General features: G+C 38.8%; 1 protein-coding gene across 1 annotated transcript in view; it reads left to right on the top strand.

The window, feature by feature from the left end:
• Positions 1–11,832, top strand: part of WDR49 (WD repeat domain 49) — a 158,358-nt gene that overhangs the window by 86,704 nt on the left and 59,822 nt on the right. Inside the window, exons 8-9 of the mRNA XM_004704102.1 lie at positions 3,796–3,960; positions 8,631–8,746. Of these exons, the coding sequence (XP_004704159.1) occupies positions 3,796–3,960; positions 8,631–8,746 (281 nt within the window). The remainder of the gene's footprint in view (positions 1–3,795; positions 3,961–8,630; positions 8,747–11,832) is intronic.

Below are 11,832 nucleotides of genomic sequence, written 5' to 3'. Positions count from 1 at the left end.
ATCATCTAGCAAATTATACTGTTTAAGATATCCTGATCTAGTATTGTAACCTCAGGGGACAACAGGGATAAAGATCATATGCTAATAAGTACTTTGTATGTGCTAAATGGTGACCCTTTGTTTTTAAATTTATTTAAATCATTTTAATTGGAGGTTCTTACAGGTGTTATAACAATCCATACATCAATTGTATCAAACACATTTGTACATATGCTGCCATCATCATTTTCAAAACATTTTCTTTCTGCTTGAGCCCTTGGTATCAGCTTCTCTTTTATTTCTCCCCCGCCCTCCCGCACCCTCGTGGACCCCTGATAAATTATAAATTATTATTATATTCATATCTTACACCATCCGCTGTCTCCCTTCACCCACACTTCTGTTGCTCATTCCCTTTGGGTGGGGGGTCAGGGGGTTTATACATCGATCAGTGTATTTGGTTCCCTGTTTCTCCCCCTTCTCCCCACAAATGTTGACCCTATTTCAACCCCTTCTCGTTTTATTTCTAGCTCATGATTGTCAAAATTTAGCATCTTTTACCTAGACTATTAAAGCAACCTCCAAATGATCTCCCCATACCCCATTTATTTCCCACACTCTTGGCAGAGGCATTTTCACATATATTTCCATGCATACTCCCACACACTTAACTTAATCTACATACCTTAACAACTTATTAAGATTGTTCTTAGTTTTATTTGAGGTGAGACTCCACTTGATGCTCAATGAAAATCTGAACTTCCCATCAGATTTACTTTATTCATGTTACTCAATATTATTTGTCATTGTTTAAAAGGGATTTCAAAAATGTATTTCCCATGTGTCTTCTGATCTTCTATCCCCATGATTTACCCCACTATTGCTCCAGTAAATGTTGAATTGCTTCCCAAGTTGGAATATATGCCCGCCACGTCCTCATCATATGAAGTCTTACGCTAGAATAAGAGCAGACGTTAGAACGTGGGTGTCACTGAGAGTCTAGGAGTCAGATCTGCTTGTATGAGCATAGGGGTACTACTTAGCTGATTAGACTCGCTTATGTCATTACCAGTATGAGGAACATGGTGCCATACTAATTTGGTAAAAAAAAAAATTTTTTAAGTTAACTAACTTGGTAACATTTTGGTAAAGATGAAATCAGATGATGCATGTGAAGGCCAGAGTACTCAGTAAATATCTTCAACCCCAAGGAGCCGTGTGATGTCGTTAGGTTCTCAGTATTTAGCTGCTACCTATGAGGGAGACAAGTCAAACCACCTGCAGCTTTGCGGAAAAATAAGGCGCTCTGCTCCCACAAAAACATACAGTCTTCAAAACCCAAAGGGGAAGTTCTACTTAATCCTATCTAGCGTCGCTAAGAGTGTGAGTTTATTCCCTGGCACTAGGAGGGTGTTTTCAATCTCAAATCAATTACCACCTTCTCTATGATTTCCAGGAACCCTAGTGGCTAGTAGTTAGGTGTCGGGCTGCCACCTGCACGTCCAATGTTTGAAACCATCGGCTGCTTCATGGGAGAAAGACTGAGCTTTGTAGTCTCAAAACAACTACAGTCTCCGAAACCCCAAGGGGGCAGTTCCCCCTTACAGGTGGTTCTTTCTTACAGGGCGGAGCTGCCCTCTCGGTGGTTTTCTTTTTTGGTTTTGTTCTGATTTGTGACTTTATGCCTCCTTCCTTACATCCATCCCCTACCCCAGTGAGTTGATTTCTGTTCTTCACAGCAGCCAGCAGACTCAGTCCTACAATTGTAGCCTTCTGAAACATTGGTCCAGCTCACAACCTAGACCAGTGATTCTTAACACAGGCTGGATAATCAAACGATGCTCTTTCAAAAATTCCTTTCTTCGTCCGATTAATACGGTCTCTGGTCAGGTAGACAGTGTTTTCAACTCCCCAGGTTATTTTATTGTTCCAGCCTACATCATTGACCCCTGGAGGCAGGGATGCCTCCTGGAAGTCTCACTGTCACCATGGAGCCTGGGACACGGTGGGTGTCCAGGAAGTATCCATAGAATGAGAAACTAGCATGATGACCAGCTAGCCACACCTTCTCATTCAATGCATTTCAAAAACCATTTGATTATGAACATGCGACTTTAAGATATAACATACTCCTAAGAAAGTTTGTGGTAGTTACATAATCTGGTGTCAATTTGGGACTTGAGAGGATTAAGAGTAAAGGGATGGAGTCCAGTCTGTCAATCAGGTCATAACCAAAGAGGCCTCTGTGTGGGCATGGCCTTCTCCTGAGAATTCTGGGAACTCCTGTATTTCTTCCTTGAAGAAGGAAGACACTTCTTTCTCTTGGCTCACTCCCTTGAAGACTCTCTGCTGATAACGCTCACTCCCTTGGAGACACTCTACTGATAAGACACATGGAACTATGCTAGTGCTCTGGGAACTGGAGAAGCCTCATGGAGACCCCTGGCAGCACTGAGGTGTTTACAACGCCACTGGATCCAAAGACTTTCTAACCACTGGCCTGTGATCGTTCTGCATTCAGCATCATTGCGTGTGTTTCATGAGTCTGAAGAGGACTTTATAAATTACTATTAGACATATGTGCTAGTATCAGATTTATGAGCTTGGACTGGACTGGGCTGAGATGCTTTCTTTGTGTACAGTTACCCTTAATATAAAACTCTCTCTTATACACATATGCGTGTCTATGAATTTATTTCTTTAGTCCACCCAGACTAACACAAATTTACATATACATAATGAGATTCAATACTTTAACAGAGAAAGAAATACTCATTGCAGTGGAGTTGATTCCACTCACAGCCACCATATAGAATAGAGTAGACCTGCCCCATACGGTTTTCAAGACTGTAAATTTTCATGGAAGCAGACTACCACGTCTTTCTCCTGTGAGCAGCAGGTGAGTTTGAACTGCTGACCTTCTGATTTGGAGCCAAGCACTTTAACCATTTTGCCACCAAATTTACAAAGAAATGTAAATTCCCCACCCCCCACCCCCAGTTTAATTATGTCTTATTGTGTTTCCTTTTCATTCTTTTGGGTTCAAAAATCATATTAGCTAGATGGTTTTAAGCTGTTTAAGTTTCTTAAAGAGTTTCCCCAAAACAAAAGCAGAAATTATCAGTGTACTTGCTACTATAAAATTTCCCATTGTCAGCCTTTTATATTTAATCCTCTCTTTTAGCATTTGTTTTGTTGCCTTCCTGGTAAAGTATTTACACAGGTTTATATTTAACCTTCCCATGTTCTCTGTTTTTTAGTGACCCATCCATAATTGTGCTTAGCTCTAACAATATTCACAGTACCTTGAAAGAAGAGAAAACAAGGGCTAATGGATTTAAAAGCAATAGCTCTAGCAATTTGTTGAAATTAACTTTCCCCCATTATGGTTGGTATGGCATCTTTCCTGAATGTTATAAAGGAAGCTGATATGTACATAAACTGTTTCATATAACAAATAGTGTCTGCACATCATGCCTAATAAAATCAAGTTTCTTATCTAAATGAGATTGATCAGTTTATTTTCAATCGGATCCGATGTCAGGATGGCCTCTGGACACCACGCTGCAGGACGGGTAAGGGAAGCTGATTCCTATCTTCTCTGATAAAGAGGCTCATGGCTTCATTACCTCCCTTCTAGCCTAGAAATTGAAGTGTTATCAGCTTAACAAAAAGAAAGAAAATATATTATGTAAACCTCTCTAACTGTTGCAGGATCTCCACAGTCAAAATGCCCAAGTGTTACACTTTTATTACAATGAAAGTGATTGAGTCCGGGATCTTGTTTAATTTCTGCACAACATTATTTTCTCATAGGTAATCAGCTCTGATACTGGGTCGACTGTTTCCTTCTGGATGATAGACACTGGGCAGAAAATCAAACAGTTTACCGGTTGCCATGGGAACGCAGAAATCAGCACCATGGCCCTAGATGCAGATAAGACGCGGCTCTTGACTGGCAGCACAGATGGGGCTGTAAAGGTGCGAACACTGAGATGCTTTCCTACCGAGATATGAGGGGGCTAAATATGGTGCGAGGAGACTCAGCTCCCGCTGTACTTGTTTTTGTCATTTTGGCCCTGTAAGAAGAGAGAGCTGAGAGCTGGGACAGATCAGAGCATTAACTAACCCAGATCATCTAATAACAAAGCTGTTAGGAAAATAAACCTCTGTGGAAAAATGAGTAAAGGATTTTTATGAAAAAATGATTTAAAATATAAACACAATGTGGCTTACTTCTTTCGAGAAGAGTCTTCCTGAGCACTAGATAAAAGACTACTTTGGGGAATATGAGGCAAATGTTTTTCATGTGCTTCAGCTAATGTCTCTAAGTTTCCTTTTTATTGGCTCATAAAATGAGAAATGAAGGCCACTAAGTGAACTTTTAAAATTTGACATAAATGTTAGAAAGTTTACCAGAAAATGAATTTCATTTAATTTCATTGTGGTTTGGGCAAAGTTTACGGAGAACATTTGGTTTCCATTCAACAATCTATACACATTTTGCTCTGACAGGGTCACTAGGCCCTCAGTGGAACAGGGCTTCCTCTCAGAGTTCCTGGTTTCCATTTGTCTCACTTTTATGCCCCTTCTGTCCTTTGGGCTTTATTTTGGGATAAACTGATCTTTTCTTCTAATATGATTGCTTATTCAGAGGAACATTATCCTCATAGGAACCCGAAATAGGTTTTCCAAGGTTGTAAATCTTTATGGGAGCAGAAAGCCTCATCTCTCAACCACAGAGCATCTGTTGGGTTTCAACTGCCAACCTTGGAGTTAGTGGTCCACACTTACCCACCAGCTCCACTAGAGGATTTTTGGGTACTTTAGAGGCCTATCTATTGTTGAGCTCAGATAGTTTCAGTTCCATAATGAAGGTTGTCCAAAGGCTAGTCTCAGAGGTTCTACAAATCTCCATTAGACCAGTGAACCTCGTCTTTTTTTATGTTCATAACATTTAGTCCACATTTTCCAACTACTTTCTATTGAGATCATGATCATCAGTTCTGTGTCCCCAGAGAGTGCAGTCTGATGTTCATTAGTTCTTTGGACCATTTTTCCCTTGAGTCTTTGATTCTTTTCACCCTTCTGTACTCCTGATGGGGAGATACGAACAAGAAAATGAAAATTGTTTATCTGATTTCATCATTTGTGCTTATGTTATATGAAGGAGAGTCATTGAAGAAAGCAAGTAACACTAAACCTAAAATCAATCTTATTTGTTATCTGTCCTAACATGTAAGGTTGCCTTGAGTTGAGTGCTAATCAAAACAGCAACCTAAAACTATCTTATATGTCCAGTTATTTATTTGTCACTGTTCTTAATTTCTTTTCCAAGAAAGGTTCTAGTTTAGTTTATAAAAGTGACACCGATTTCATGTAAAGCTAGATATTTGCTATCTGAAATGATGCCCATCTGTTCCCCTGAGTCTTAAAAGCAATGACAGTCTTTGATTGGAGATTGCTTGTGACTTTGCAGCAAAATAAGGAATTTTCCAGATTAACGAAAGGCTTTTCTTAAACATCTGCCACAATTAGGGTAAGAAAGGTATTAGATATGAGAGAATTTTTAAAAGTTTGTAGAAAAATGGAGTGAATAGTGGAATTTTCCCCATGGTGGGGGTAGGTAATGCATAAGGTGAACTGCAGGGTCGTGTAACAAAGCCATCTGGACAGGCAGGTAGCCCATCCTGAAAATTAAGGATAACTGTCTGGTTGTCATCTTTTAGTGTGATGGAAAGGCTATAGTTGATTGTAGAGCCAGAGACTCCCTGGGTATTAGAAGAGTTTAGTCTCTAAAATGGTTAATGGAATAAAGTATCCAGAGGGTATAAGCACAGAAATCTAGTTCATGAGACGATAAAAAGGTGAAAAAAGATTCTGGGAAATCCCAATTCCAATAGTTAAGGTAAAATAAAGCAAGAATAACTGGAAATGCAGTAAAACTGGAAACAGTGGCTTAAGGAATAGCCAGTAACTCATTTACCAGGCCTATAGATGGGAATGAACAGTGACTAGGGGATTAGTATGTTTCTCTTTATCCACATTTCAGGAAAAAAAATCTGATTGTAAAACCCATTACTAAAATAGTCCCAGCTAATGGAACTGATGAGATCTGTGGAAGTCAGACCTTTATTGTACCTATTTGTAATATTCATTATTTTACTTGCAATTTGTAGAATCAGGTATAAAAGAAAACAAATTGTGTTAGTTAGGGTTCTCTACAGAAACACAACTAGACCACTTATGATTATATCTCTATCTCTATATCCATCTCTAGCATCTGTAATTATACAGATATGATATATGGAGAGGTTTATACAGTGAGAAGGAATATAACAGTTAATTAGTCCACACAGCAGTACAGAAAGCTCAGTTCAGCTCAATTTTGTGGAGCAGTTAATATACTGGAAGTCTTTCAACTCACTTGGGTTGCTGGGTCCAAGGTCAAGGAAGCAGTCAGCAGAGTCCTTCCTTGGAAAAGGCAGGCAGAGTCTGCCCATAGGCAACAAGCAACAGGGTGGCCCAGCAACAGTCAGTAGCTCTGGTGCTTAGCAACGCAGGGGGATATTGAGCACAAGCAATGCAAGACAACAGGATCTACCAACCTCAAGCTCAAGAGATGTAGGCACCAGCAGCACGGTGAAGCAGGTCTCTAAGGAGCTACAAGATCCAAGGCTTGGGTTGGCTCACAGGTAGTGTAGCACACAGGTTCAGGCAGAGAACTAGCTAAAGCTGCAGCATGCTGGGCTGATCACCAAAGAGCAAGAGAGGCGTGTGGGGTGGGCCTTGCAGAACCATGTATCTCTTTGCCCTCTAATCAAACTGTAATCACACATAAGCCTAACTGTCACAAATGATATGGGGTAAGAGTATATATGCCTCTCAATGTCTCAGGTAAATCCTTGATATCTTAAAAATGAACATGACTTTAGTTGTACAGTCACTACTTTTTAAAGTGTGTGTGTCTTTATCACAGTTGCATAGGATTCTAATATCTGATAACCTTTTCTGAGGACAAGAAGGTGGCGCTATAGTGGATTACACATTGACCTGCTGATGGCAGGTCAGCAGTTTAAAGCCACCAACCACTCGAGAAGAAATCTGAGGTTGTCTTCTCCCATAAAGATTCACAGTCTCAGAAACCCTAGGGGACATTTGTATCCTGTCCTACAGGGTAAAAAAGAGTCTGAATTCGCTTGATGGCATTGGGGTTTTTGCTCAGGATACATAATCAGTGTTGAGCTGTTTTGGCCATATTCAATAAAAATAAGAATGGATGATATTTTCCAATATCATTTATAAATTAGAATCTAAAAATCAGTCTTAATGCAATCAAGATTTCAAATTATTGTCCAATTCATCATGGCTTGGATTGAGCATATAATACATATTCCAGAAGCTAAAGAAGTAAACCAGTGAAAAAGTCTCTTCCACCTCTGTTTCCTAACTCTCCCCTGGACAGTGCTGCTGCTGCTGGTTTCTTTGCATCTTTCTAGAGATGCCTTGGGAATTTTCTTTTTCTCTTTAAGATTTTCCTGTCTTGGACAGAAATAATAATACTAATAACAACAAAATAATAATGGTAGTTAGCTCTTATTGCATGCTTACTATGAACCAGGTACTGTTATAAACGCGCACACACACACACACACACACTCTCTCTCTCTCTCTCTCTCTCAGTTTGGCATTATGATTATTAGACAGAAGTCAAGCAAGTTTCCAAAAGTTTCTCAAGCTTCCATAACTGCTTGAATATTTTGATAGATCCAGAAATATGGAGATGAGTACTCCTACTTAATGGTTGTAATTACATTCTACTTTATAGATAGTCCATGACCACCTTGGTCAGTCCTTTCTTAAGAACATTTGACTCAAACCTTAGCTTTTATAACAATGATGCAAGAATATCTTTGAATATATATCACATATATGAGTGTATTTGTGGAATTATCTTCTGTAATTTGAATTTTAAAAAATCCAAGTATGTATATATGATTAATCTGATAGTGTCAACTTGCCTTCCAAGTGTGATATATCAACAAAGGTTAGTTTAGTAGGATTTAGTTTTATGTGTCAGAGATCTAACCGTATCTTAGTGCACCCATCAGACTTCACCGATTAAGCAGATAAACTAAAATTTCTTGTATTTTCTATAGGACTGGCGCCTGTACCCACCAGCAACAGGAGGTTTTGTAGGGAGAAAATAAGAAACCTAATAATAATGACTTTGGTTCAGGCTCTGTAATAGATGCTTAATGCTCCAGTCATCCCTGAGAAATTAAGCTCCTGTAACACAAATGAGGAACTAAAAATTTAGAGAGATTAAGTAAATAACCTAATGTCCCACATGAGATAAAGAACTAGGATTTCAACAGACTCCAAATATTGTTCTTTTCATGAATTTGATTATGCATTGATTTAGAATCTTTGATTCCACTATTATTCTAATTGACAGATTTACAAAGCATAATACTAAAAATTATTGTTAAATTCAAATGTTAAGAAGATTTTCTTTAATCTTTACATAGCTTAAATGAATTAGCATTAGCCCAGAATGTAAACACAAAAGATTTAAAATAATCCTATTACACAGTGTTGTTTTGCTCATTAAAAATCACATCTCAAAGGCGATTTTAATTTTCTTAAAGATATGGGACTTCAATGGCTATTGTCACCACACACTGAATGCTGGCCGAGATGGAGTTGTGGGAATTTCGCAGATCTTGATTCTACAGAAGACCATACTGGTTACTGGCTGGGAAAGGTATGTTAGATCTCACAGCTGTAGAAGTCTTGTCTTTTTAAAAAAGAATTGAACAAATAAATGCATCAAAATCTAAAAGAAAAAGAACATAAAAATAAATCTTGAACAATTCTGTGTTATTCATTTGCTGGTGACTTAGAAGAAGTGAAACTTTGGTTAGAATTGACTACATGATGCGTGAATAAGATATTCTAAGATCACATTGTTTGGAGGACTTTGAAAAATCCTATAAGGCTTTCTTGAGGGCTTGGGAATTTGATCGTCTTTTTCTTTAATCACTCCAGATACACACATAATATATCACTCTCTGAATATTTCCTCCCAAGCTTTCCAAACTTTTAGTCAATAACCTCTTAGTGTGCAAATTACATTCCCTAACTGTAAAGAAAACCCAGTCCTTTTTTTGTTACTTATTTTAAATCACAGCACAGGAGTGGGCTCGCCCACTGACTTCAGTGTTAGTACCTCCTTCAGCTCGGGGCAGAAAGGGCTTCTCACAGCCCACTTACTGCTCTCAAGTCTTTCATTTCATTATCAGAAAGATTACCTTGCTTTCCTTTTTTTCCTCTACAAGAGCTAAGGGATCATAAACAGGGCCTGTTCTAGAGCATTATATAATACTAGAAAAATTTAAGTGTGATACGTTTTGAAAATATATTGTCTATAAATACAGCAGCTCACAAAATATTTCTCTAATAGGCAATTTGCCTGACATTATTCACTATAAAATTATGATAGCACTGTTTGCAACTAGGTTTAAATCAGAGTTTATATCTAAATTAGTAGCAGTATACTGGGGAGTGTGAATCAATCAGAGAGAGAAGAAAAAACACAACTTTTCTTCTAGTGCAAATGTGAAATATACAAAGTAGCAAACATAGGGCCGGGTGCAGCATAGTTTTCAGGGAGAATTGGACTGAAAGGAAAGAAAACGCAGTCAAATTATTCTACTTGGTGATAAAAACTAATTCCACTTTCCTCACCGTCGAGAGACAAGGCTTCTTCACATCCCTGGGAGCAATCATGATCCATTAGCGACTCAGAACCACTCCAAGTTGATGGTCTAATGATTTCTATTATTAGGCCATGGCAATGAATAAGTTCAGTCCTCTAATATCATGGTAGGGTAGATATGTAGTCTTCAGCTGATCCAATTTGAATTTTTAATATAAAAGAGTTTAAAAAATTACACAGGGTAGCTCAAAGGTTGGCAATATAATTTTCTTAATTCTATTTTTAGATTTAATTTAGTTTAGATATAATTTAGAAATCAGCATAAGATGTATATGTCTTGATTGTCTAAAAGGGGAACTTTAAAGGTTTGGATTTAGAGAGCCATCTAAGAAAGCTTTTAAGGGGACTCTGCGGTACTACGTTGGCGGTTGGTTACTTTCTACAACCCCGAGGAGGCAGCGCTGGAAAGACCGGCATGGGAAGAGGAAAACCTGTCACTCCCTAGGTTGTGCATCATTCACCTGCTGGTCGGGACTTGGATACTTCAGGCGGGTTTGAAAGTGGAATCAATATATTCTCAGATGTTATTTTGCTGTTATATTGGTGGATTCAAAACTTCCATTTCCTGAGCCAGAGGCTATGTCTGAGTCCGTTTTAGAGGATCCAAGACAGAGCTCTTAGAAAAAGACCTTGGGGAAGCATCTGATCTCTGTGTTCATTGCAGTGGCTACCCAAAACTCGCCTGACAGCACTCAATTTATGGGATTAATTTGGGAACTTGTAACAGGTTACAGGTCAGGATCAGAAATGCTTAGGATACAGTTGTTTGGCTAGGATAGCCTCTTGTCAGCTGTGCCTGCAGGGAGGCCACTCTGACCATCAGCCCATTGGCCTGGCCTTTGCCTTGCTTGGGCAAAGCTACAAGTATCTTTTATCTCTGCTGATAGATGACTGAAGGGAATTCCGTTCTTCCAGTCTCAGATTGTTCCCTAATAAAGTACCGGCAGGCTCTCTGTTCTGCTTCCTGCTTAAGGGCATGCAAGTGTACTTGCATGCATCAGGAAGCTCAATCCTCTGTCTCATGCATGGCTTTGCATTCTGTGCTGACACTCCTCTGGTGTCATGTTTACTCATCTGCTTTATCCAGGAAGTTCAATGTTCAGGGATCTCAGAGACCCAAGGGCATGCTCTCATCCTTGCTTTTCAGTCTTGATGGTAGTGTGATCTCTGCATCCTGCTCCTGAGATGGCTCATTTTATAGCAGGCAGGACGGAAACAGTAACCAATTCCTACATTAGAATCCAAATTTTACAGGCACAATTGAATAATCTCTCACAAAAGAATCATACAATCTTTCCCCACCTTGTCTTACCCAGCCCATCAGGAATAGAGGAAATACATTCAATCTGCACGGTCCTACTCAGACACTTGGTAGGAGTTACAGATATTATGGTTGGAGGAAATATTAACTAACTCACTGCATCACAGTTCCTATGCCAAGAGGCAGTTAACAAAAAAGACATGAGGATTTGGATTGGAGGAGGAAGGAGCATTAAGCCCACTCCTTAATACTTTAGTGATTAGAGAGGAAGTAACTGGAAGATTGACAGTCAGCTTATTAAGTTTTCTTCAACCCCCAGAGGGAAGCTTTGTTAAATTGTAGCTTTAACTTCAGACTCTTTCTACATGAAGAGATTGAGTTGATAATTTTTCAAAGGATGGAGTAGAAATTGTATGTATTGAATAAAGTAGTAAATCTATCATCTGCTGTATTTTTTCATTAGAAAGCATTAGACACTTTATGAACATCTTCTAATTTAATCCTTACCTTCATCTTACAGGGGAGGTAATATTTTACTGATACCTCATATCTCTATCTTCAGTGATCATCTCTGAAAAGTTCACTTACTCATTTGCTAGCTAGAGCTGTCTGACTGAAATTCCAAATTTAGTATGTTCTAAAAATAATTCATTTTTTACTCCCGTAACAGAAGGGAAGCCAGTTCTCCCTTATCACTCACCTTCAGAACCAAATAGTCACTAAACCTTACAGATAATGTAGTTTCCCACAAAACTTTTGAAGCTCCTTTCTCTTTCTAATCTGATTCCCACTGCACCTCAAAACCAAACAA

The sequence above is a fragment of the Echinops telfairi genome, unplaced genomic scaffold (genome assembly GCF_000313985.2).
Source record: "Echinops telfairi isolate 266 unplaced genomic scaffold, ASM31398v2 ScPeMD7_7420;HRSCAF=8458, whole genome shotgun sequence".
NCBI classification, from domain to species: Eukaryota; Metazoa; Chordata; class Mammalia; order Afrosoricida; family Tenrecidae; genus Echinops; species Echinops telfairi.
This window is presented reverse-complemented; position numbering and strand designations above follow the sequence as displayed.